This window comes from Rattus norvegicus, chromosome 4, assembly GCF_021556685.1.
Source record: "Rattus norvegicus strain SHRSP/BbbUtx chromosome 4, alternate assembly SHRSP_T2T, whole genome shotgun sequence".
NCBI lineage: Eukaryota > Metazoa > Chordata > Mammalia > Rodentia > Muridae > Rattus > Rattus norvegicus.
The window spans coordinates 130,994,189-131,020,966 of record NC_141537.1 but is presented as its reverse complement, the minus strand read 5'-3'; the positions used below and the strand labels follow the sequence as shown (position 1 = coordinate 131,020,966).

General features: G+C 38.1%; 1 protein-coding gene across 2 annotated transcripts; it reads left to right on the top strand.

Annotated features, from left to right (window-relative positions):
- The first annotated feature begins 2,387 nt into the window (after positions 1–2,387).
- Uba3 (ubiquitin-like modifier activating enzyme 3) lies at positions 2,388–23,488 on the top strand. Of its 2 annotated transcripts, NM_057205.2 has the most exons (18): positions 2,391–2,414; positions 2,600–2,641; positions 4,343–4,463; positions 5,953–6,033; positions 8,561–8,643; positions 11,016–11,096; positions 15,128–15,171; positions 16,148–16,212; positions 16,488–16,643; positions 17,960–18,062; positions 18,158–18,271; positions 20,724–20,777; positions 21,215–21,251; positions 21,337–21,418; positions 21,719–21,819; positions 21,924–21,987; positions 22,072–22,126; positions 22,626–23,488. In NM_057205.2, the coding sequence occupies exons 1-18, from the start codon at positions 2,395–2,397 to the stop codon at positions 22,709–22,711; spliced, it is 1,389 nt and encodes a 462-aa protein (NP_476553.1). In that variant the 5' UTR covers positions 2,391–2,394; the 3' UTR covers positions 22,712–23,488. The 2 variants fall into 2 exon arrangements, with proteins under 2 accessions (XP_087511813.1, NP_476553.1); XM_087655687.1 differs by lacking the exon at positions 2,600–2,641 and having other exon boundaries at positions 2,388–2,414.
- The last annotated feature ends 3,290 nt before the right edge of the window (positions 23,489–26,778 follow it).

Below are 26,778 nucleotides of genomic sequence, written 5' to 3'. Positions count from 1 at the left end.
GGTAGATTTTTTTTTTTTGATTAGTTTTGTTTGCTTGTTTTGTTTTCTCTATATTTTTATACCTTGTCATCCAACTATTTTAAATGAGAATGAGCACAAATGAATCAACTTTACTCCTGTCTCTGTTTAAGAGCTATTATTAGCAGCTATGTCACTATTTTTAGGTGGGGGGAGGGGAGTAAGAGTAAGGATATTCGCTGCATTAGTCTCTTACAACAAATGCTGACAGATGGCTCAGTGGTTTAGAGTGCTTGCTGTTCTTCTAAAGGAAAGGTCAATTCCCAGCAGCCACATCAGGTGGCTCACAAATACCTGTAACTCCAGCTCCAAGGGGCTTCTGTGGGAACACACACACACGCACACACACATACACACACACACACACACACACACACAAATAAACTTTTTTTTTCAAAGCACTCTCTTGAGGCTTTTCCACAGGGACTTAACTTTAGTAAGCACCATTCTGATTATTCCACTGTCTGGCCATAGACTATAGTAGATGCTAATAGTTTATGATTAAATAAAGTAAATCTACAGTGGATGTTGGTCACTTGCCACTGTCACTGTCATTATTAACAAGTGGAGGTGGCTATTTCTAATCAGATAGGCCTATCTAATGATGCCTGGTGTCAGCTGTCAAAATGGTGAGTCACGGTGACACATAGATGCAGGACAGACATCTTTGTAAACTTCTTTTGGGTGTTTTATCTGAATGAACATTTGCACCATTTGTGTGCTAGGTGCCAGGGAGTTGCAGGCTATTGTGAGGCACTGGGAATTGAACCTGGGTCCCCTGGGAGAGCTGCAGTGCTCTCAACTGCTGAGCTAGCTCTCCAGACTTTCTTTTTCTTTTTTCTTTTCTTCCTCCTCTTCCTCCTCTTCCTCTGCTATTTCTGTCCTATTTCCAAGGCTCAGTTTCCTCTTCTCACTGTCTGGTTCTGACTGAATTTTTAGCTCAATGTGTGCTATTGATGAAGACAGCTGGGGGATCATAACAGATGAGCCTTCCTTAAAGTTCAATAGAGAATAGGACAAAGAGTAGATTAAATGCCACAGGTGAGTAGCAGCGCCTCCTTTAATGAGCACCCTGGAAGCTTTATTTGCTGTCATTGATTTTCAAACAGTGCATCCTCAAACCATCTGTTGTGGTAAAACTCAAACCTGGAATTTGTAACCTTCAAGTGATTCCAATCAAAAACTATATTTGAGAACCACTCAAGATTTCACTTAATTTTCAATCTCATACTCGTGAATGTTGTTATTCTCACTTTACAATCGAGGATCTGGAAATACCCAAGGTCTCATGGTTAATAGCTGGGTGGTAAGGGGTTTAAATTCAGTCTACATATTAAATTTTTTTATCTCATTTTAGTAAAAGAGATATGTTTGTGTAGATACATATTTGAAATATATGAACACAATTCTTTCTTGTCTACCAGAATCACTCATTTGCATACAATACATGACTATGAAGAGCAGAGTCAAAAAGTTCATTTATATATTACTGCCTTAAGGTGATGGGTTATATAATAAATCTCTATACTTTTCTTATCTAATCACCTATCTTATCTATCATTCACTTATCTATCTAATATATATCTGGATGAATACATGTATAACAATAGTTTTCTGGCAAAATGGTGTGATACTAAAGTTTAATATGGATTTTCACAAAGAAAATAAGATTCTTTACCCTATGTCTGTGTAAGGTTTAAACTTCATGCTCATGAAGGGAAGGATTTTGAATCTTCCTGAAATATGAAAAACAGAAATTCTTTTCACCATTTTTCCCGGAGGAAAGCACTGGCATATTGGGGAGGTTGTTTCAGTTTTTAAATAGAATATAGGAACATTTTATGCAATCATTTGTCAACATATCAATGTATAAATAAGTAACATATCTAAGTTCATGCGGCATAGCAACATGATAGATGGTATAACATTATTTAAGTAGGCACAATTAATCAAAGATTTTAATTACAGTGTGAAATGCTTGCAAAGCCTAAGGGAACCTAAGCAGCCAATTTACCCATGGCTTCCAACTGTTCAACTAGCTTACCCAGATACTCCCACCCCTTCCTCCGGTCCCCTGAAGCCACGCCTCTAGTACTGGCTCCGCCCCTCACCCTTTCTAATTGCCTAGTAAGACCGCGCTGGTCCACCCTCTCTGCGCCTGCTCAGCCTTTTTTCTCCTTAAAGCCTCATCCCACTAAACGCCAGCTCCGCCTCCCCCCTTGAAACCCCGCCCTACTGCGCCCTCTTACTCTCTTACCTGAAGCTCATCTCCTCCGCCCTGGCTCCGCTCCGCCCTCCTCCTATTAATCTGCAGTCCCGCCCACCCCGGGCGGACCCGCTCGCCGCGAGGGCCTCTGGGAAGAGGCGGGGAACAATATGGCGGATGGCGAGGAGCCGTAAGTATCGGGGTTTTGCCGGAGCGCCGAGTTGGGCTGGGTTGTGAGAGAGCGCGGCGGTGGGCGGTCACCGCTGCCACCCGGGGGTCCCCCAACCCCCGCCCCGTCCCCTCGCCCCCCATACCCTTGCGGCGCTCTCTTTGGAGCTTGATGCTGACCCTTCTTTTATTCTCTCTTTCTTTTAGGGAGAAGAAAAGAAGGAGAATAGAGGAGCTGCTGGCTGAGAAGTTAGTGCTGCTGGGAGGCCGGGGTCCTCTCCGGAGACCCCCGCCTCCCCCTAATCCCAGGCCTAGGGGACCAGCCGCAGCGGGCCCGGGGGGACTGGGAGGGGGTGCACCTGGAGCAGGCCGCGCGTCCTCACCCCTGACCCCGTCCCAAGCCCGAGCCACCCGCCGGCTGCTCCCTGGCTATGCTCCTGCAAAAGCCACCCGGTACCCCCCTCTTCCTCCAACCCAAATTGGCAGAGCTGTGACCTTGTGGCAAGTGAATCCAATCTAAATCTTAATGTACCCGAGGCCTGTTTTGGGTCCATGGTAAACACTTGAGACAGTCGTATAAACTTTTTATGAACACTCTGAACCAGGAATTGTGTTAAAACTTGTCATTTTTGTAAGGTAATTGGGTCTTAAAGGAGATGCCAACTCGCTCTCTCAATTACCACACAACCTGTATCAAATACTTAGTTTTTTGATGCCACAGGTTTTAAAATTCTTTTCATATGGCCAATCATACGGGATTCCTCTCTCCTCCCTCCGTGGGAAGGGGAAAAAAAATAATATACTCCTGTAGTGGGTGTGGTGAATTCATAATTTCTGTGTCAGTTCTCAGTAGTACTTTGGTCTTTTCCCTGCCCCTCCCTATGGTTGAATTTCAAATGCAAGGGTTCACATTCATTTCCCACTGTTTAAGTCCTTACCTTTTTTTTTTTTTTTTTTTTTTTTTTTGCACCAAATGAAAAAGTTCGAATGCTTGCTGTATGCCAAGAGTTGTCCCTGAGTTCAATTCACAATTATCTCTTTGCCTCATGACCATCAGAAGTAGTTGTAATCTACAGTTGAGGTTTCTGACAGTTAAGGAATCTTCTCAAAGTTAGAATGCGCTTGGTTGTGGAGTGCAACCCAGCAGTGCACCAGAACATCAGCTGTGCAATGTGTATTCATCCTGTTTGTAAAGAATTGATAACACTAAGATATTTGAAGGTAGAAACTTTGGGGTTACAGGAAAATTATCCCAACCAAACATGAATGAATCTGAGATTTAAAAAGTGCATTTGAGTTTTTTGCTTTTGTTTTTAGAGGAGTCCCATTTTATTAGTTACATAGCCTTAAAGATTTCTTGATGGTAATGCCTATCTGTGGCATAATTTTAATCTAAACATTTTCTTTTGTGTGTTTTGTGACAACAAATGGACCTCAGTATTAAGAGAGATTTTTGTTTAAAAAAACTACTGGAACCCCTCTGAGGAAAGAAATGTATGAATATTGCTTTCATCCAAAAATGCTCAGTGGACCTCATCTTTCCTACTTGGGAGGAGCCATAGATAGTATTAGATTTAAGCACCACAGTTCTCCAAGTCCCCCTCACCCTATCCATTTGTATTTCTACTGAAGGAACCGATGATGGAAATTCAGTAAGACTAAATACCAAACAGAGGGAAGTCCTTTCTCACCAAGTCATTTAGTGTTCCAACTTTGGTCTTTGGGTGCTGAGGAAGCTAGGAATACAGAGGCTGATTTATTTCATCAAGTAGGTGAAGAGTGCTTTCCCACAATAGACAAGCCAAAACTGGAAAAACTCACAAGTCAGTTTTCCTTTTTATTTGAGCAGGTCTGATGTGTGGTTACCTTTACATTTGGGGAGACCTAATAGTTATGGGCCTGGCTTTTTCATACTGATCTTTGCAGCTGAGTTTACTGTGTTCTGTGCAGAATGGCTGTTGATGGTGGGTGTGGGGACACTGGAGACTGGGAAGGTCGCTGGAACCATGTAAAGAAGTTCCTCGAGCGGTCCGGACCCTTCACACACCCTGATTTCGAACCGAGCACTGAAGTGAGAAATATTTATTTTTAAAGAACTGCTCTAATAGTTTTACATTTCAAAAATAATAAGATGCTTCCTTTTAAATTTACTCTTATAATACAGATAATTAATAAAATTGTTTTGTGAATCTTATGAGTATTGAGTTGAATCTTTACAACTTAATTTATGTAAATGACTAGAGATGCATTTTTATATTTTCATATAAGTTTAAATATTTTAAAGAATAGGATAAGTTGATGATATCATATTCTGGTATGTCTAAAATTCTATAGTTTAGAATGATTCCTAAGACACATTTCTCTGTAGCCCTGATGTGGTAAATTAATTCTAATAAGACTGTAAGATATGCTTACCTGGGTATTAAAATTTAGTTGGAAATCTTTCCTTAGTACTGACTATAATTAATTGAATGTTAAAAATGTGCTTGCAATATAATAGATATGTATTTTTAAACTGTGTCTGACTTGAAGCAAATATTTGATTAGATAAAATTTCTTTCTTATTACAAAGTAGGAACAAAGTAATCACTATAATGTGTTGTATGACCTTTTGTGCCCATGAAGAGATTTTTGAAATAGAAACGCCACTCAAAGTTGTGTAAACTCTCAAATTTGGTTAAGTAGCTTGTGCAAATAAGTCCTTTTCCTCCTTTAGTGGTAAATACAATGCATAATAGCAATTCTTTCTTTGGATAATATAGTTATACATCATATTTTCTTGTACTTTGAAAGTGTTTCTGCACAATAGCTTAAGGTTGTCACTTCTGTTAAGCAGTGTTCCCAAGTTTTATTTCTGCTGATCTAGAATTTGCTGATTTCTCAAGTTTTGTAAGCTCCACTCATTGTTCAAAGAAAGGTGTAATTGTTCTTATCTAATTTTTGTTAGACCTTCAAACACTTAAAATTTTAAAATTAAAAGAAAAAGCATAAAGAATGAGAGAAGGAAAATAGAGAATGCTGTAGTTAAATTGCTATATTACCTATAAAATGGTGTACCAATGCTTGAAAAAAGGTATAACTAGAGATAGTTTTTAAGAATTTCTTTAGATTTTATCTTATCAGTGTTTTGCCTTCATGTCTGTGTATGTACCTCATGTGCCAAAGGCCCGCAAGTTCAGAAGAGGGTGTCCTTTTCTCTGGAACTTGGGTTACGGATGGTTGTGAGCCACTGTGTGTGTGTGTGTTGGGAATCAAACTGGGTCCTCTGTAAGAGCAACAAATGCCTTATCTGCTGAGTCATCCAGCCCTAAGGCTAGTTTTCCTGTTAGAACTAGGCTTTTAATTTCATATAGTAAAAGTAAAGTGTTAAAATTGAAACTCTGAACTTACTAGGATTTTGAAATTTGTAATTACATCTCTTTCATAACATGTCAGGTGTGTTTCTTATCGTTAATTGGTGTTTTTGTGCCTACACCAACAACTATTGTGTGGTTTGTTGCCTTATTCATGGTTCTTGTGGTGACCGCCTGGATTTTAATATGTCTTTCTATTCGTTACAGTCACTCCAGTTCTTGTTAGATACATGTAAAGTTCTAGTCATTGGAGCTGGTGGCTTAGGATGTGAGCTACTGAAAAATCTGGTAATATATATGTATAATTATATATGTATAATTCTATTCTCTTAGAGATAAGTTCTTTTGTTCCTGTCATATAAAGAATGTCTTCATTTCACGATTATTAATTTTTTTCTCTTGAACATTTATTGGATAAATTTCGCAGGTAAAATTCTAGACAGTAATAAAAATGTATACTATTATTTTGGAATTCTAAAAGTTTTAAAATTAAGTCATATTTTTCTTTTTTTTCCCCCTTTTGCCTAGTGGTAATATTTTATTGACCTAAATAGCAGAATAGATAGTTTTATCTTTTAATGTGTAATTTTAAATAATTATTTCTTTTGCTTTTCCCAATAACCCAGTTTTGTCGGTTTTTGTTATCACTTTATCCAAGATGACACACTGAGGTGCAGCAAAATTGAAAGACTCCCTCATTTTTTCTGAAATAAAGTGAAGTTCCTAGACTCTAATCCAAGTCATCATCAGTTCTTTACATAAAGAACTGTGCCCTTTTTCACAGAATCCCTGAATGACCGAAGACGGTTGTTTTTGATGACCATATGATAATTGCCTATGATTTGGGACACCTGAGCCTTTAGTAAAACTATTTCTGTGTGCTATTTAGAAATAGTTGTGATGTAATTGCTTTCATTGAGTTCTTATAACCATGAAATAGCTTTGCATAAGTTTCTGTCAATTTAACAGATTTAGGAAGGAGAGAATTGGGGCTGGGGATTTAGCTCAGTGGTAGAGCGCTTACCTAGGAAGCGCAAGGCCCTGGCTTCAGTCCCCAGCTCCGAAAAAAAGAACCAAAAAAGAACCAAAAAAAAAAAAAAAAAAAAGGGAAGGAGAGAATTAATGTAGAGCCGCTGTATACCTGGTTTCTAACTGGGTAGAAAAATAGAAAATAGTAAGCAGATCATAGCCATATGGAAGACACCTGTGACCTACCAAGAGTTAAATTCATTTGCATACAAGGTTCATTTTTATTTTATGTGTATGAGTGTTTGGCCAGCTTATATGTATACCACATGGATGCCTGCTGCCCAGGGAGGTAGAAGAGGCTGTCAGATGAAACTAGCATTACAGAGACTTGGGACCTGTCGTATGGGTTCTGAGAACTAAACCCAGGCCCTTGTAGGAGCAATATATGTTCTTAACTGCTGAGCCATCTCTTCAATCTGGCAATTAAAATTTATTATCAACACAATCGTACTGATTGGCTAGGAAACGCTAGTGTTGCTCCTACCGACGTTTTAAAATGAAATACACTTACTCTGTTTAGTGCAATGTTAGTTCTATGGGGATTGTAAGTCACTGTGGTTTCTGTCTGCAGTGAATTTTAAGTTTGGGAAGACAAGTCTTAATGAAATCAATAGTAGTATGTATGGAATAGTATGTATGGTGTTCCAAATGAGAACTCCCTTTCAGACAGACTTATTCTAGTGTGAAAACTCACAACTTGCCAAAGGGAAGCGTTTGCAGAGTTTGGGCATTGTTTTTTTTTTCCCCCAATTAGGCATTTACAGGTCCCTTAAGGCTTAACTTTTTCATTTTGAAGCCATGATTTACTATTACAGTGTACAGTGCAATGTTAGTATGCTCAGATTAGATCTGAGGATTACTTATTACACCACTGGTTCTCACCCTTCCTAATGTCGCAGCCCTTTAATACAGTTCCTCGTGCTGTGATGACCCCAAGCATACAATTGTTTTTGTTACTACTTTATAGCTGTAAAATTGCTATGGCTAAGAATGGTAATGTAAATATCTGATATTTGGTCTTGGATCCCTGCCCTGTGAAAGGTGACCTACAGGTTGAGAACCATTGCACTACATTCTGATCCTTCAGGCACATTCACAGAATGTAGGCCTTTCATTTCATCATTTATTATTTTGCTTGTTTTAGATGTAAGCATAGAAGACATGCATTTTTTTCACTTCCCTTTTACTCACTGTAAGCTCACTCTAAAAAAAGAAGAAACTCACTTTAATAATTACCGGTTAACCAAATGTATATTGAGTGTCCTCTTGTAAATGCCATGCACAATTTTTGGTGATAAAAGCTCAAAATGGAACATAAACAGATGTTTGTTTATGGAACTCAGATTTTCTTTTGGAAAAAAAAGAGAAGGAAGGTATATGGAATGTCAGATGGTAATAAATGGGTGAAAAAAGGAAGGCCTGAGGGAAGGCAGCCTGGTGGTGAGGACAGGGTTTTCAAAGGTGCTGTTTTCATAAGGGAGGAGCAGTGTCCTAGAAGAACATTGGGAAGGAAAGGCTCTAGGCAAAGGGGTCAGCAGATACAAAACAGTAGAGATCGTGAGTTTTCTCTTGGCTAGAGAAGACTTAAACCTGAGTGCTTGTGCATTTTTGTTCTTTACCAATTTTTAAAAATTTTTTAAATGCCTTGCACAGACTTTTTTTAAGCCAAAGAGTGTAATTATGTAGAATTTATCACTGAAAATGTATGGATTTAGGACCTAGACTTTTTAAATGTTATGTTTTAAAAGGAAACTGTTGCCTAATTAGATTGCTTTTCTTTCCATAGGCATTGTCTGGTTTTAGACAGATTCATGTTATAGACATGGACACTATAGATGTTTCCAATTTAAATAGGCAGTTTTTATTTAGGTAAGTTTGACATTTTAAAAATTCTGATAAACATTTGAATTTGTGTTCTTTGTAATGTAATAATTACTAAGGGTCTAACATGGATTTTACAAAAACAAGAACTACTTTTAAAAAAAAAATTTCATTGGTGTATTGTCTGCATTTATATCTGTGTAAAGGTGGTAGAAACCCTGTAACTGGAGTTACAGACAGCTGTGAGCTGCCATGTGGGTTCTTGGAGTTGAACCTGGGTCCTCTGGAAGAGTAGTCAGTTCTTTTAACTGCTGAGCCATCTCTCCAGCCCCAAGAAGTGCTACTTTTATACTTTAGAAATTGGAATACATATTTGAGTATTTAGGTGTTGGTTGTTTTATAAGCACATGTATGCATTTTGTGTGCCTTTCCTTTCTGATAAGTTTTTAACATATTACAGCTTTGAAATAGACTGATGATTGATTGTTAATAACAAGCCACACCTTTTTAATTAATTAACTATTTTTAAAAAGATTTATTTATATATTTTATATATGTGAATAGACTATAGCTGTCTCCAGACACACCAGAAGGGGACACAGGATTCCATTACAGATGGTCATGAGCCACCACGTGGTTTCTGGGAATTGAACTCAAGACCTCTGGAAGAGCAGTCAGTGCTCTTAATCACCGAGCCATCTCTCCAGCCCTCACCTTTTAATTTATAACTAACATAGTTCCAATAATAATGACACTTACAGAGGTAACTAACACAGGCTGTTGCCATAAGGATGACTTATTTATGACAGTGTCTTAAGCTGCAGGATTCGGGTCTCCTGATCCTGTAAGTTAAGGTAACAGTCTTCACTAAAACTGCTGGAGTTCTTTTGTGAGACTCATAAAAGCACAAAAATACATTTAGAAATCTTGGCACTCACTGTTTCCTCTTCCATATGATGAAGAGCTGTCTGTGCAGAAAGCTTGAATGTGGGATTCAAATCAAGGTTTCTATTTTATAGTACCTTTCTATGCAAGTAAGGACAAAGAATAAAATTCTTAGCAACTTTAAATAGGGAAAGAATAAATTCTTTATTTCTGAAGAGGAAAATTGACCTGGTTAAATGTTTCCTTTGAAGTTCTAATTTTAAATAAAATTTTGATTTGTTATTTTTTTACTCTTTAAAAATCTTATATTGCCCTGTGTGAAGGATACAGAGAATCAGGGCTCAATGTTTAGAGTATGTGTGTCCCAGGAAGTTACAGTGAAGCACTTACTCTTCCATGGGAACTGTGAGGAGATGGTAGACAGTATTCACACGCTTGACGAGACCCTTCGTATCCTTCTGGACTTATGGGCTGATAATTGTCACAGAGGGATCTTTCTAGCTTTGCTTTTAGTTTCTTGAAAATATTGCTGTCTTTGAAATTTAGTCTCTCTTTTAAAATATGGTTAAGGAAGTGATGCATTCTTGTAATCTCAGCACGAAGGAAGCTGAGACAAGAGGATCTGGATGCGATTGAGCTATGTAGTAATACCTGTCTCAAAAAAACAAGCATAACAAATCCTGCCATACTTTAGGGACCTCTGATTCCTACTTAAGTGGCACACAAAGGATGGAGGCAACGCTTAGAGGGTCTTTCTTTTCCAGAGTGAATGTCTTTGTGTGTAAGTTACTAAGACCAGCATATAAACACAGTGAAGCAGGCATGGTGGTTCCCAAGTACAATACCAGCATTTGAGAGTCTGAAGCGGGAGGATTGCTTAAAATTTTAGAGGCCATGCTGGGCTGTATACTAAGTTCAAGACCAGGCAGAGCTGTAGAGTAAGATCCTGTCTCACCCAACCAAACAACAGATTGATGTTCTGGGATTCAAGCTGCATGCTTGGAAGGCTCTGTGTCTAGGATATTTCTATATTAGGAAGTGTCATGGTTGGAAGTAGCCATTAAACATGTTGCTGTTAGGCTTAACCCTGGAGGATGGAGACCCTACTGTTTATAGGTCATATTTTCAGTTAAATAAAATTAGACTTTTTACACTGTCATCAAGGGTGTAGTAACTATACACTTAATTTATTACTGATAGAAAAATACTGAGACACTGATGGAGAGGTGACTCTCCAGTTAAGAGCACAGATTGTTCTTGCAGAGGATTCAGGGTCAGTGCCCGGTCATTCTAGCTTGATGACTAGCCTCCGCAGGCATCTGCACTCACATGTACATGCCTACACACACACACACACACACACACACACACACACACACACACACACACACTTTTAAGAATAATAAAAAAATCGTAGTTAGTATTTTTCCAAAGGATGTTATAAGTAAATTGTTCATTTTTTCATTCGGAAGCTAATTATGTAGATCATCTAAATTCATACTATGGATGACAACTTGATACAATGTTTTCTGTAGGCCTAAAGATGTTGGAAGACCCAAGGCTGAAGTTGCTGCAGAATTCCTGAATGACAGAGTTCCTAACTGCAACGTGGTCCCGTATCCTTTCAACAGAAAGTGTTTTTCTAAAACCGCCCCTTTTTATGACAGATGCTTAGTAGAGAATGCTGTTGGTGCGGAGGTCGTCTGCAGCCTGCCCCTTTCTACTGAGCAGATGCCGATCCTTTGCTTTCCAGCCCAGTCTTCCCTTTGTGGTTGTGCTCATGTTTTTGGCCTTGACTTTTAAATTATTTGTATAGCTGATGTCATTATCAGCTTTTCTAGTTTTAGTATTAAGTAAATGCATCTTCACCTATGCCTTATATCTTGGACACACGCTTTACTCACAGTGGATCACAGATGTAATTCATAAAGCTTGTGATATCAGGGAATGGTACAGATCATCTCTGGGTTCTGAGGCTTGATGGAGAGCACATAGACCACATGGGAATTCATAGCTGTGGTCTGAAAAAGACTGTTATGGGACTAAAAGGACAGGCTAGGTACTGGAGAGAACACTTGTAAAGCAGCCGACAGAGAACCAATCTAGAGTTCAGTTATTCCTGGGTATCTGTGGGGGATTGCTTCCCAGACCCTTTCAGGAATCCAGATCTACTGATCCTCAAGTCTGCATGCAGAAAGGTAGCATGCTGGAGATGGGGCTCGCTGGTAGTTCACTTCCATGAAGTCCTAGGTTCAACCCCCAGTACTATGTAATAAATACTTAAAACGTATACTGGTTTTTTTTTTTTGGTTCTTTTTTTTTTTTTTTTTTTTTTTTGGAGCTGGGGACCGAACCTAGGGCCTTGCGCTTGCTAGGCAAGCACTCTACCACTGAGCTAAATCCCCAACCGTATACTGTTTTTATATTTGTGCTATCCACATGTTTTATGGTTTTACTGTTGTGCACAGATACCATGACCAAGGCAATTCTTACAAGGACAACATCTAATTGGGGCTGGCTTACAGGTTCAGAGGTTCAGTCCATTATCATCATGGCAGGAACATGGCAGCATCCAGGCAGGCATGGTATAGTATAGGAAGAGCTGAGAGTTCTACATCTTCATCTGAAGGCTGCTAGCAGAATACTAGCTTCCAGGCAGCTAGGATGAGGGTCTTAAAGCCCAAGTCCACAGTGACACATTATTCCAACAAGGCCACACCTATACCAACAGAGTCATACCTTCTAAGACTGTCACGTCCTGGGCCAAGCATATACAAACCATCAGACCACATCTGGATATTTATCTATATCTGATGTCTTAATATATCTTTTATAATACCTACTGTTAAATGCTATAAAAATAGTTATCATGCTGTGTTATCTGAGAAACCATGGAAAGAAAGTTGGTTTACATTCACTACTGACAGTTTTCCCTTTGTTGTGTATTTTTGATCCAGGGTTGGTTGAATCTATGCATGGAACACCTTCAGACATGGAAGCTTGAGTGTTCATTAAAGAAATTCTAAAACTTAGCAGAAAAAACCTCATCCATTTAAAAAGTGGATGGACATTGCAAAGGGAGAGTTCACTGAAGAGATCAATGTCAAAATCTTATAAAAGGTGCTCATCATCCAGGAAGACTCAGTGACCCCACTGTTAAGGGAGCTTAAGGCCAGCCTGGACAACTAGTGGATCCAGTGTCAGAATAAAGTTTAAAGGGCTGAGGTGAAGCTCAGTTGTAGAGTACGTGCCTAGTTTGCATGGGGCCCTAATTCAGTCTAATACAAAGACAAAAAAAAGCTTGGACAAGATGTTACATACCTTGTAAATTAAAGGAGGAGGAGGAGTAGTATCTAGGGCTGACAGAAATAACAGAAAAATGTGGTTATTCATGACAGAAAGTAAAATAATCATCTAGAAAATAGTTTGACCATTTTAAAAAAATCTAAATATGCATTTAACTTTATTACTGAGTTGGTTCATTTTGGGACACTTTAGTGATATTAATGCATGTATTCTCAGAAAAATCTGTACATGTTGCTTACACCAACTATATTTGTTGACACTCCAAACCAGGACCTGCTTGATAGGTGAATTGTGGTCACCTGTGCGGTAGAGCGAGCACTCCTAAGCAGTAAAAGGAACAACTAAAGAAACATGTACACCTGGGATGGAGCCCATGGGCATTTGAGAAAATGTCCAGCCTCAAGAGGTTGTGATGTCCTTGGGACATATATATCCTGTTGTTAAATGAGACACTTAGGAAGATGGAGAGCAGGTTAGAAATCACCAAAGAATGGGTGTAAGTTGGGAGTTGGTATATTGATGTACGTTGAGAGGTTTTAGCCAGGTGCTGTGGTACATGGTTTGAGAATTGCTGCAAGTTGAAGATCAGCCTGGTATACATAGAGGTTCCAGGCTACTCAAGTTAGATAGGGAGACTCTCAAAGAAACAAGGCTTGCAAGATAGGGGTTAAAGGTTCTTCTTGCCAAGCCTGGTGGCCTGATTCTCAAGTCCCCCATGGCAGAGGGAGAGAATGATTCCCCTAAGTTGTCGTCTTCTTCAGACCTCCTAATTATACCATGGCATACTCCCTCCATACCAAAATACAAAAAAAAAAAAGGCGGAAGGTGTCGTGGGTAGCTGTGTACTATGCCAGTGTTGCCTTTTTTATGGGTTGATCTAGTGCACTCTGTAAATGGTGAGCATTCAAAGTATAGCTTCTCTGTACTGCTTTTACTGCTTTTGGTGAATATCTGTTTATTTGAAGTAAATCTGCTTGAAAATAGAAATACAGGCCTCTTTGTAAGTAAACAAAAGGGAGAATATTCGTGTTCCATCTAGCCCTGTTGTTGAGACCTGGGAAAGTTGTTTTGTAGATATCCACCTAAGAGAGACTATCTTGGGCTGCCTCCTAGTTTCCCTGTTGGGACTCCTCTACTGCTTCTTTTGTTTCTTTTTCAACCTAGTTCTCAGTGTGCCTTGCTGGTTGCTACATTCAAAGGGATAGAGTTCTAAATGGGTGAGGTTAGACCCGAGTTGCTGGGTTTTTTAATACCTTTATTTGTAGGTAGGAGTCTAGATGAGCATGTTGTGTGTTGTCCCTCTTTGTGTTGCTGTTGAGAACATAGGGCATTGTTAGAGTGGTATCATTTGTTTTCTTTACTAGAAAAATTAAACACATTCTGTATTTACTTGTGCTTTTTTGGTTTTTGAGAAAGGGTCTCTATGTAGCCCTGTCTGTTCTGGAATTTCTCATGTAGACCAGGCTCCCAAGTGCTGAGACTAAATGTGTGCTGATCCACATAGTCTGCAAGTGCAGGGTGATGACCAAAAGTTGCTGACTGGCTAGAAAAGAGACCTACAGCAGATTTTTACCAGAGGTAGAAAAAATGCATAATTTGCATCCAGGCCCAGGGTCTTATGTAAGTAAACCCAATACACCCAGTTGTACTAGCAATTCTGTGGATTGTTTTTAATATAAGGCTTACATATACACATATACATTTATATGTATATATAAAACTCTTGACAGTTTTTTGATAGTCTCTTTCTTGCTATAAAGAATTCTTTTCATACAATATATTTTAACCATGTATTTCCCTCTCAATTCCCAGGTCCTTGCCACTTCCCTACCCACCCAATTTTATATTCTTTTTCTTTCTTCAGAAAAAGGAAACCAAACCCAAGAAACAAATCGAACCCCTCCACTGAAACACAAATTAAACAAGCAAAAGACCAATAATGCAAACAATGTCAAAGCAAAATGAAACACAAAGTTCACAAAAAAATACCATAACTCTTTTATTTTGTTTACACATTTATTTAATGTGTGGGTGAGAGAGAGAGAGAGAGAGAGAGACAGACAGACAGACAGACAAAGAGACAGAGAGAGAGACAGACAGACAGAGAGAGAGACAGATGGACCTACCTCCACTTGTGCACAGACACAGATGCATAAAATAAGGTCAATGACCTACGTTGGTTTGTCAGAAAATGGGGACCACCCCATTTTGTCAGACTTCCTGAATTCCACATTGATTACTTATCAGTGTGGATAAACAAACTGTGTTCCTTATGGCATTGTTAAATTCACTTCAGAACTTTAAAACTTAGGACCTTAGGTTCCTTTACTTTTGGATTCAGACATTTCAACAAGATTCAAGATTTTAACGACACTTTCTACCGACGTAAGTTCTTTATTAATACTAAGTTCTTACTAATTTCTCCAGTTTGTTGTTTTGTTTTACCTCATTCTGGGTACTTGAAACACCACAGTACTGATTCTTAGTAGATCCCACTAGCTGCTTGCTTGAATTAAGAGTTACTAAAGGATTAGGAGGGTGGGGAGCTTCTAATAAAATGTTTTTTTTTTTTTAAACAAAGTAATTACGTTGCATAACTGCCTTTATTTTAATTGGTAAACTGTGTTCAAAGCAGTTTTAGAGTCACAGCAAAAGTGGGTGGAAAGTAGCGTTTTCTGTCCCATCACACAGACGGCCCTTGTTAATCTGAGTTATGTGGGATGATGGAAGAGAGACATGCAGATGCCGTGAAGCCTTGAGAAAGCAGGGGGTCGCCCTCAATGGACTGAAGCCCAAGCAGCCTTTCAGAAGCATATCTGTTGACTGCTAGCCTTTGAGTGAGGCAAGTTCCTCACACCAGAGCCCCCGATATAATGCGTGTGTTTTGCGAAGGAGCATATCATCACCTCTGCAGCCTCCTGTGCTATTTGCAGTGCTCACTAGTGCAAGACTTTCTGGTTTGCTAAGAGCGTCTGTGACTAAGATCATGCAGAGTCTATGAAGCTCCTTCAGACAAACAAATCACAGGAAACAATCACTACCTATCACAGTGGCTTCTTTGAAGCCCAAGAATGTCTAAAAGCAGTTGCTTCATTCTGATGTTCATACCAGATACTACTAAATTTCCACTGCAAACTTTCCTTTCTAGTAGTCCACTGGCAGTGATAGATTGTTAACACTCCATGAACCCCTGTTAGGGCACTGGTATAGTAGTGTGTGTGTTTGTAAGCACTAGTGACCGACCTAGTGTGTGTGGTGGGGCCAGCACTATGGAGGCTGAAGCAAGAGGATAGAGAATTTGAGACTTGCCTAGACTACATAGACTATATTAAAAATTACATGTGGCTTTTTTTTCTTGTAGAATTTCATATTATCGTATGTGGCCTGGACTCTATCATAGCCAGGAGATGGATCAATGGAATGCTGGTAAACACTTCATCGTTCGGGTTCTCTAAAGGTCTTTGCTTCAAATCAGAACCGTTGGTTTAATTTTAAATTGAGTAGCTATACACATTGTTACTGCTTTCATTGATTTTCAATGAAATGTGTTTATTGTTAGGAATGTAGTTCATTCTGATAGATTGCTACTGAGTCCCAAACTAACTTCTAGAATTTGCTAGAAATACACTGCTGCGGTTGCTTTTTTTTTTTTTTTTTTCCACTTCCTATTCTTTTTTAAGACCTTTAAAACATTTCCCTAGATATCTCTTCTAAATTATGAAGATGGTGTGTTGGATCCAAGCTCCATCGTACCTTTGATAGATGGGGGCACAGAAGGCTTTAAAGGGAATGCCCGAGTGATTTTGCCTGGAATGACCGCTTGTATTGAGTGCACTCTGGAACTTTACCCACCACAGGTAATCAGAAAAGTTCCTACCTCTCTTTCTTAGTATCTTGGGTGGTAATTAGTGTTGGAATAACATCTGGTCAGTGTCTAGGGTTTGTAATTGAGGATAAGTGTTTAAATATATCATTTAAGGGTATAGGTTCGTATTTACCATAATGACAGCATGGGCTCAAACTAGTGGACTTCAGCCTCAAAACAAGAGCAAAATTTAAAACAAAATTTGCTTAGACGAATAAAATATGATAGTCTTCTGTGTTTGAGAGAAGATGATATATATCAGATCTGCTTTTGTGGTTTTGTATTAGTACTTTTTTTAATTGGTATTTTGCTAAGTGTGTTTTTGTTTTAATTATGTGTGTATGTGTAAGTGTGTAGGTATGTGAGTACAGTGGTCCTGGACACCAGAGGTGACAGATTCCTCTGTAGCTAGAGTAACAGGCTGGTGTGAGATGCCTGACATAGTGCTGGGAACCAAACTCAGTTCTTCTGAGAGAGAAGTGTCCGCTCTTAAACCACTGAGCTCCAGCTCCTTACTTTTTTTAATTTAAGAGAAATTACGAAGTTATATGTTGGGATAAGTTACATTCTGTCTGTTTTCTTCATATACTTTCCTTTAATTTAAACTTAAGGTGAAATGTATATACATAGGGTTCAGATATTTGTTGGACTCTTAGAGCATACCTTTCATGAGGAAGGAAGGTCTACTGAAGTTATTACAGAGACCACAACTCCTAGGCAAAAGGCTGGTTAGGTGACTTAGCCGATAAAGACGCTGAGTTAATCTTAGGACACCCATGGTGGAGCTAAAAGTCTTCTGACTGTCATATGTACACTCTAGCATGTGCTCACAGGCACATACATGCAAAGTAAATGTGATAAAGAGTTTAGGATTAAGAATGATCTTGTCAAAATGGAGCTCTATAGCATACACACTCACTTTAAAGGATGGTTGCAGTTTTGATTTGTAAACATTAGCAGCTCTATGAGTATTAACTTACAGTTGGTTGAATTCTGTGCTTTTGTGCTAGTTTGCATTATACCTTTACATTGAATACAGGTAAAACTAAATCCCTTCCATTTCAGAATTTATTTAGTACTTTTCTTTTCATTGCCAACAGAGCTCTAAAAATGTAGGACACATGTGTCTGTCTTTACAGGCAGGGCAGCCCTGAGAGACTCTGATGCCTCCTGTTAGTATACAAGTCTTCGTGCCCTATAGTGAAGAGCTGAGATGAATGCTATGAACTAAACCTGAACTAGACGTTGCATTTTTAAAATAGCTCATAATTTAAATTTTACTAAGAAAGACAAATTTTGCGCTTTTAGGTCAATTTCCCCATGTGTACCATTGCATCTATGCCCAGGCTCCCAGAGCACTGTATCGAGTATGTAAGGATGTTGCAGTGGCCTAAAGAGCAGCCTTTTGGAGGTAATTTAACAATCTAGACTTAAAAAGTATTTTATATATTACTCATTTTGAAATTACATTTAAAAATTACCTTATGTTTGTCTGCCCCACAACAGATGGGGTTCCATTAGACGGAGATGACCCTGAACATATTCAGTGGATTTTCCAAAAGTCTGTAGAGAGAGCATCACAATATAATATTAGAGGTGTTACCTACAGACTCACTCAAGGTGAGTTAGTGAACTGTCATAGTTGTGGGATTGGTAGGGAAATACTCTATGGCAGTGATTTGTTCCTAACACCATCTGTATCAGATATTTACGTTATGATTCATAACAATAGCAAAATTACAGTCAATAAAGTAGCAACAAAATAATTTTATGGTTGGGGGTCACCACAACATGAAGGACTGTATTAAATGGTTGCAGGATTAGGAAAGTTGAGAATCACTTCTCTATGGCAAGAATGCTTGATACGTAATTAAGACATCACCGTCCATCTGCAGTCTAATTGAAGAACTATGGAAGCAGTGTTTTTCCAGTTATTCCAAGGTAGTAGCTAACCGTGTTCTGGAGAATACATGCTATTCAGCTAGTGGAGATTGAATGGTGCCACTGATTCATATTTTTATACAATTGTACAACTGAAAGAGCCCTTATCTTCAAAGTCTAACTTGTTCACTTCATCTTCACTGACGAGGAGTTTATCCTCTAGGAGAGCTGTTGAAAGATTGTCAAGTAGTTACTCTAGCTGTGTCTTCTTCAGTTTGAGTTTTGGCCAGTATCTTACATAATCTAATTGCTTTTTTCTTTTATTTTAAAATTTTTATGTGACTATTTTGTCTGTTTGTATATATGTGCATCTCATGCATGCATGCCTGGTGCCTGCAGAGTGTAGAAGAAGGCATGCGTCCCCTGGAACTGGAGTTATAGAAAGATCTGAGCTGCATATGGGCATTGGGAGCCGAACCCTTTTTGCATTTAATACTCTCTTCACATTCATCGCTACTCATTAAAATTTGCATATCTTTTCACAGATCTAGTGGTTAGGCCTTCCTTTCCCCGTTTCTCCCTCCCCATATCCCCTTTCTCACAGAAACAATATTCTGGAGGTTGTTTATTAAATTTTGTATTAGTCCTGGAGATCAAACCAAGGGTCTTAGCAGCCTTTTTAGATTTGTCTCAATCTGTTGTCAGATCTTCTTGAGTCTCTCAGACTTCTTTACTGTCTTCACAAAGATACCATGAAAGACCTTTCCAGATGCTCCCCCAAAGCCTGGTTGTTCTGTGTTCCCATTTTCTGGTTGCTGGGTCAGTCAGAGTCCGTGAAGGTGCCTCCTCTAGCCTGGGCTCACAGTGAACAGTCCTGCTCAGCCTGGGTGACCAGTGTTCAGTCTTGTTATAGTTCTTCTCTTTTGGAGTTTTGCCATAGTCTCTAGAAAGAGTTGTCTGTTCTTTTTTCAAATTTGTCATTTCTTTTCTGTGACTGTTTTCTTTACTCGTTCTGGTATTACCCCTTAAATTCAGTTCATGCCTACTGCCTGTTTCCTCACGTTCGTCTACTTGTGCTCCTCCTGCTGGAATGCTGGGAACACATCTGGTAGTGCTGCCTCACCTCCAGGTTCACGTGGTTTCTCTAGAGTGAGTGATTCAAGTGCAGTTGGAAGACCGAGTCTTCCTTTTTTATTATGGAAGATGGTTTGTTCATAGCTTACATGAATATGGAAGTGAAAAGTTAGAATCAGTCAAACTAGAGAGTTGTGCTTTGTCCTGTGTGGTCCTGTTGGTAGTGTAAAAGAAAGATACTTTTAAAAGGTTGTTGTATTTTTTTCTATTGTGACATTTTGTGAATGGAATGACTTGAATTAACTATATCAAGAATCATTAGGAAACTTCGTTTATACTTATTAAGACATTTCAGAGTCTAGTACTATGTATAAGACTGTGTGGGGTGGGCATGTATGGGCACAGCCCATTTCTGTACTTGCTAGGAGTAATGTTGTGGGTATCATATTTAATTTCTCAGCCTCGTCTCCTTTCTTTTTAGAACAAGGATGGTGAGACTACCATCACCATGTCAGTAACATTAAATAATATTTAGTATTCGCACTATATTTGTAGTATAAGGAAACACTATTGTTATTATGTTTTTGCTTTGTCCTTATGGAAAACTACAGAGACTTCGTTTCAGTACTGTTGCTTAATGTTTCAACACACTAAGGCTGTTGAGAATTAAAGATGATAGTTCATGTTTAAAGGTGTCTGCTTTTTTTTTTTTTGGAGATAGGGTCTTTTCGGCTTCCCACCACCATGCCTGGCTATGCCCAACTTTATCTCTTGATTTGAATGCCTGAAAAATCAGAAAATGGTATTTCATAATCGAGACTTTAAATGTCTTAATTACATGATTTTAACTTAAAGTGACTTTTCTTTTTTCAAAAACACAGAGCTAGAGAGATGGCTTAGCTGGCTTATTATTCATAACTACCTCTAACTCCAGCTTCAGGAGGCCAGGCAAGCTTCTGGATTCTGAGGACCCCTCCACTTCCATGTTCACATGTACACGTGTGCAGTACACACACACACACACACACACACACACACACACGTGTTCCCCTACACCTGATTAAAAATCTTGAAGAAAAAAAAACAATGACCATATTTTATTTGGCAAATTTTTCAGGGGTAGTAAAACGAATCATTCCCGCAGTAGCTTCTACAAATGCAGTCATTGCAGGTAAGGGAAAAAGACTTTCAGTTTTACTTTTTGCTTTGATTCTGACTTAATGTCTAAATTGACATTTCTGTAGTTACTTGCGTTCTAGGAATTTGATATCTTCTTGGGTGGGTTGCTCCTGTTTCCTCTGTATTTTTTGTTTCATTATGTCTTACAGGACCTTATGTTTCTCTTAGACAAAGTGCTCACAGTAAAGGAATGTTTTAGCATGTCTTTTTACTCATAGGGTTAGCTTTTCATTGATCTGATGAGATGAAGGAAAAGTTGTATTGTTTAGATCATATAAAACAAATACAAAACTTGTTCCTTCCTATGTTTTTAAAGTTGTGTATTTTAAAATCCATTTTCTATTCAAATTACAATTTTACCTGATTTACAACTGACTTTCAAAGTACGTAATTTTTACTGAATTCAAATGCCTTTATTTTTTTCTCTAGCTGTGTGTGCCACTGAGGTTTTCAAGATAGCTACAAGGTAATGAGTTTTATTTTTAATATGTGTAGAAATCCTCCTTATAACCTTGCTCAATTAGATAAAATGAACTTTTTTTTCATTACAGTGCGTACATTCCCCTTAATAATTACTTAGTATTCAATGATGTAGATGGACTGTACACTTACACATTTGAAGCAGAGAGAAAGGTTAGTAGCATTAAAGTAATAAAAATATTCTTCACTATACAATCTTTGCTTTTATATATTAGTTATTAGGAATTAGAAGATAATTATGCTGTGAGTTACTAAAGCTAATACATAATATGTATCTTTTGTTAGATAGCTTAGATGCTGTAAAGCATAAGAATTTAGAACAAATAATCTATTACAAAATAGGCTTTAAAGCAAAAAGTATTTTCATAGGAAACATGCATGATTGTAAAATAACTCGATTTCCATGTCTGCTTAAAAAGAGACTGAGACAGTGTGACTCTTTTACGTTTGCAGGAGAACTGCCCTGCGTGTAGCCAGCTTCCTCAAAACATCCAGTTCTCCCCATCAGCTAAACTGCAAGAGGTGTTAGACTATCTAACCAATAGTGCTTCTCTGTAAGTGCTGAGTGTTTATATTGTAAAAGTCAGTTTTAAACTTTACAGTAACAAAGCGAGAACTATTTTCTTTAAATAAGATGGTGTTTGCCACTTTATTTTAGGCAAATGAAGTCTCCAGCTATTACAGCCACATTAGAGGGGAAAAACAGGACACTTTATTTACAGGTCAGTAGTATTCATTAATGTTTTTGAAGAAAATTGTGTTTTTTTTTCTTATGTGCTATGCATTAAAATAATGTTGTTCTCCAGTCAGTAACGTCTATTGAAGAACGAACGAGACCGAATCTTTCCAAAACATTAAAAGGTATTTTAAGTAAATGTATACCCTAACATAATTTTCTTTTTTAGTAAATGTCTGCTATCTCTCCCTCCTTCCCTCCCTCCCCCCTTTGTGGGTGTGTGTGTGTGTGGTGGGGGTGGTGTCTGTCTGTGCTCAGTACCAGGGATCATAATCAGGCAACCCTTGCTGGCTGGCACGGGCCTTATCCCTGCGCTGGCTGTTTCCTCAGCCCTCAGTGTTTGGAGATAGGATGCGTTTGTGTGTCTTTAGCCTTGAACTTGCTTGTAGCCCAGTCTGGCTTTGAACTTAGGTTCACTCCTAATTAAATATGACCAAATTGTAATTATTTATATCTCTAAAAATTATAGAGTTGATGGCTCTTTTAATAGAAAAAATTAAAACTCCAAGAAATCAAATTTAAAAACGTATCTGAACTATAAAGCTATAATTTGTGTGTTTGTGTCATTTTTGTTGTTGTTGAGGTATTTATTTACCTTGGTCTAATGACAATTTTCTATTTTAGAACTGGGACTAGTTGATGGACAAGAACTGGCTGTTGCTGACGTCACCACACCACAAACTGTACTATTCAAACTTCATTTTACTTAAGGAAAATAAATCTGCACATAATAGAATTCATAGAAATAATATGCTTTATAAATGTTATGCAATTGAAGAGCCGGGAAGATGAGGCAGAGGGGAACACCCAAGAAAGGAAATTTAATTGATGTCATTTTTAGCATTAGTGTGGCTAGAATTTGACTTTTTATATATACATATATATAAAAAATGAATGACTCTTTTTTAACTTTATAAGTTTCTCTTGAAGACTGAACTTCTGGGTTGGGCTAGTAAGCATTTTCATTTTAGTAATATTGAAAACCATGCCTCCAGGAAAGATTATGAACAAATGTCCTGCTTCTTTAAAGCAGGACAAACACTGTCTTTTTGTGTGAGTTTGTTATGGTCAAACAACATATTCCTCAGCTTGCATTTGAGCATCCACCTGTATAGAAATGTATTCTTGAATGGAAATGAGGAATTATGTCTTAAGAACATTAAATATTTACAACCTGACATCTAGAGATATCAAACATAGGCAATTTCTTCATTACTACTCATATAATTGTGACTGTCCATGTGTGTATTAATTATTGCAGAGTTTAACTTGTCCATGATAATTTGTAAACAGTATTATAGAGTCATACCTGTGCATGAAAATACAAAATATTTTCATGTATTTATTTGCAATGCCACAGAGACCAGTATGCACAAATTTAAACCAAGACATGGCTGTTCAAAGAAATTAATGTTTCAACAGTTATCATTGATGCTTTTGCACTATTTATTAATAAAATTGTACATTGTCTACTTTTTATTGAAAAATTTAAAGTATATCAATAATAGTAAATAATTTTATAGTGATGTAGAAATAATTTTTAAATGTTTAATAGTTATTATTACCAGACTTTTAATTCACCTGAGTTAAATTTTTAAAAATTTACTGTAGTAATTTCCATAGTACAGACTAGGTTCATTCGTTCTCATTGGTAAATGAAATGGAGACTTAATTTTTATCGTAAAGTTTCTTTCTTAACATGCCTTTTTTTTTCTTCAAAAATGTTAAAATCAAAGTGGATCACAAATACTAAAAATATATAGTTGTAATGTTTTAATGTGGGAACAAATAGAACCTAATTTTCATTTTTAGTTGCAATTTTTTAGTGGGTGGAATCTGTCTCTGTCTTGTTTCTTTCTGGTGTGGGGATGGTGCAGGAATATAACCTGGGACCTCCCCCATGCAGTGAAATGCTCCATTACAGAGCTATACCCTAGTTTCTAGCTACCTACTGACAAATTTAGTTCATTATAAAACCACATAGGGTACAGTTCTATGCTTTACCCAAAATGCTACAGAGTTAACACAGTTTTTCTTTTTCTTTTTTTTTTTTTTTCCCGGAGCTGGGGTCCGGAGCTGGGGTCCGAACCCAGGGCCTTGCGCTTGCTAGGCAAACGTTTGCTCTACCACTGAGCTAAATCCCCAACCCCAACACAGTTTTTTCTTTATGGTTCTTCTAGTATCAGATTTAGAGCCTTGTACTAGGCCAGTATTCCATTACTAAGCTGTATCTTCAATAAGGCTCTTTTTCTTCCTTTCTTTTCTTTTCTTTTCTTTCTTTTCTTTTTTTTTTTTTTTTAAATAAGATAAGGTCTCATTGTGTAGTCTAAGCTGGTTTTAACTTGTGACCCTCTTCCCCTGCCTCTTTCTCTACTGGATTATAATGATATGTTGCAAAGCACCTGACCTCCCCCCACCACCCCCTTTATTTTTTTTTTTAAGACAGGGTCTTACTGTGCAGCTCTAGTTGTCCTGTAACATTCTATGTAGACAAGGCTTGCCTAAAACTCAAAGAGATCTGCCTGTGTTTGCCTTCCAAGAGCTGAACCTTTTTAAAAGCGAAGGTTATTAACACTGAGTGCCTCCTTCATAAAGATGCTGTAATAATTTTAAAGGCAACAATATTTCATCATAGAGCTTGGAAAATAACTTTGAAAGGTTTATATCATCTGCCCAGTGCTGTGCATTTAGAAGTATTGGGACAGGAATTCTAACAGGCCTCAACTCGCCTTACATACTCAGCTAAACTCTTTGAAAGGAATTGGGTTATTTAGTACAATTATACAACTTGTATAATTACCAAGTATTAGTATAAACGTGCATAGATATTTTCCCATGGGTCTGAATACTTTAATGTACATGCACAATGAGTTGAAACCCTGTGCTGACAGAGTGATGTTTGAACCAGAGGCTTCTGATAGGGATAATGATACTGATAAGCAAAATTAAGGTTAAAACACAGGGCCTGCAAAAATCTACCAAGGCAGGCAAGGCCTGTGATACTCTGATCAGAGAAGTCAGAGACCAAGGACAGAGGCTTTAAAGTTACAGGACATAAGACCCTTCACCCCCTCTTCAACCCCTTCAGCTGCCATCTTTGCCACTTGTGGCAATATACTCTGTACATTTCTCTTTATGAAAGCCACCTCCTCTTGCTCCTCCTCAGCCTATGGCATAAGGCACTCTTCAGCTTGCTGTGATTCCTCCTCATCTTTTGGCTTTTCCTGCTCTCTGGCTCCTCATGTTGTGTTTGTGCTTCATAATTTGGCTTTTCTTGTTTGCCCGATTTTGCTTCACCCCCCAGGCTCAGCTTTGTCTTCGGCCTTCTTTCTTCTATGTAATTTTCTATGTCAGCCCCCACCCCCATGCTGCTTTCTTTTCAGATACACATAGGTTTTCGAAGAGCTGGGTCCTTGGTTCAACGTAAACACCCTCTAGCCACTAGCCTGTCACTAACATGCTCAAAAAAATGTAATACAATAGGATAAAGTTACTGGAAGGTCATACCTTGCCACAGTTATTTTTGTAAAAAAAAAAAAAAAAGTCTTTTTATAGCTAGTTCCTTGCAGTGTAAAGCAGATACTCAGGGAGCAGACAGATAAGACAGAGTTCTTAGAATGAGTTGTCAGATATATGGAAAATTGTAAAGTGTGAAAATAATTGTCAAAAGGAAATTTTAGTTCAGTTATTCTTTGTCACTAGGTAACACCTTTGGAAAAAGGATTAGTGCCCTATTTAGAGGTCTAAGGGTGCCATTGCCCTCTAAAACAAAATGTACTAAGGCCGTGCCATCCCTGAACCAGAACCTTAAGCTCTCAAGGATGTAACTTTTCCTTCTTTACTTTTTTTTTTTTTTTTTTTTTTTTGAGAATAGGGTCATTGCAGAGATAAATAGGATGTGGTCATTCTCAAATACAGGGGCACAAATCTGATATAGGCATCCCTAATCAGAAAATGGAGTAATGTATCTGTAACCAGGAGACAAAAGGGTTGCCTGCAAACATGTGAAGCTAGGCGAAGCAGGGTGCATTTTCCATGAAGCTTTCAGAGGGAGGACAGCTCTGGTGAACAACTTCAGACTTCTGGCTCCAAACTATGAAAGCACTTCTGTCATTTTAAGCCACCCTGTTGGTAGTTGTTTTGGGAATGTTTTAGGGATAAAATTACATCATTTCTTCTTTCCTTTTCCTCCCTCTAAACCTTTTCATAGATCTTTTAAGTTGTCTTTATTAACTGTTAAGTATATAAATGTATGTGTATACATATGTATTCTCAAGTACATTAGTACAACCCTATCCATCTGTATGTTTTCAGGGCTGACCATTTGGTAGTGTGTAAGCAATTGGTATGATCTCTGGGGAAGACTTTTCTCCCATTCCTAGCTTCAGCATTTCTTAAGTAGCTGTGGTTCTTTGTGTAGGATTGGATTCTCTTTTCACAAGGGATGGATATAACTCTGGATGTTTGAATTAAATTTAAATGCTGGTAGAATTTTTTTTTCTTTAGCATTATTAGAACCAAACCAAACAGCTGTTGACTGGACAAGACAGGCCATCGACTTAAATTCCCTCCCATGACCATGTGTGGAAAAGAGCATACAAGCTATATCTTTTAAGCAGTGTATACATACAGTATGTACTGATGGGTTAATATGACAATGAAACTGCTGTTACAAATTGCCATAAAGTGCTGGCTCATAGGCTACAGAAACACTTAATTTTTACAGTTCTTGTGACTGGGAGGTACAAGATGAATACAGCTGCTGAGGGCGCACCTA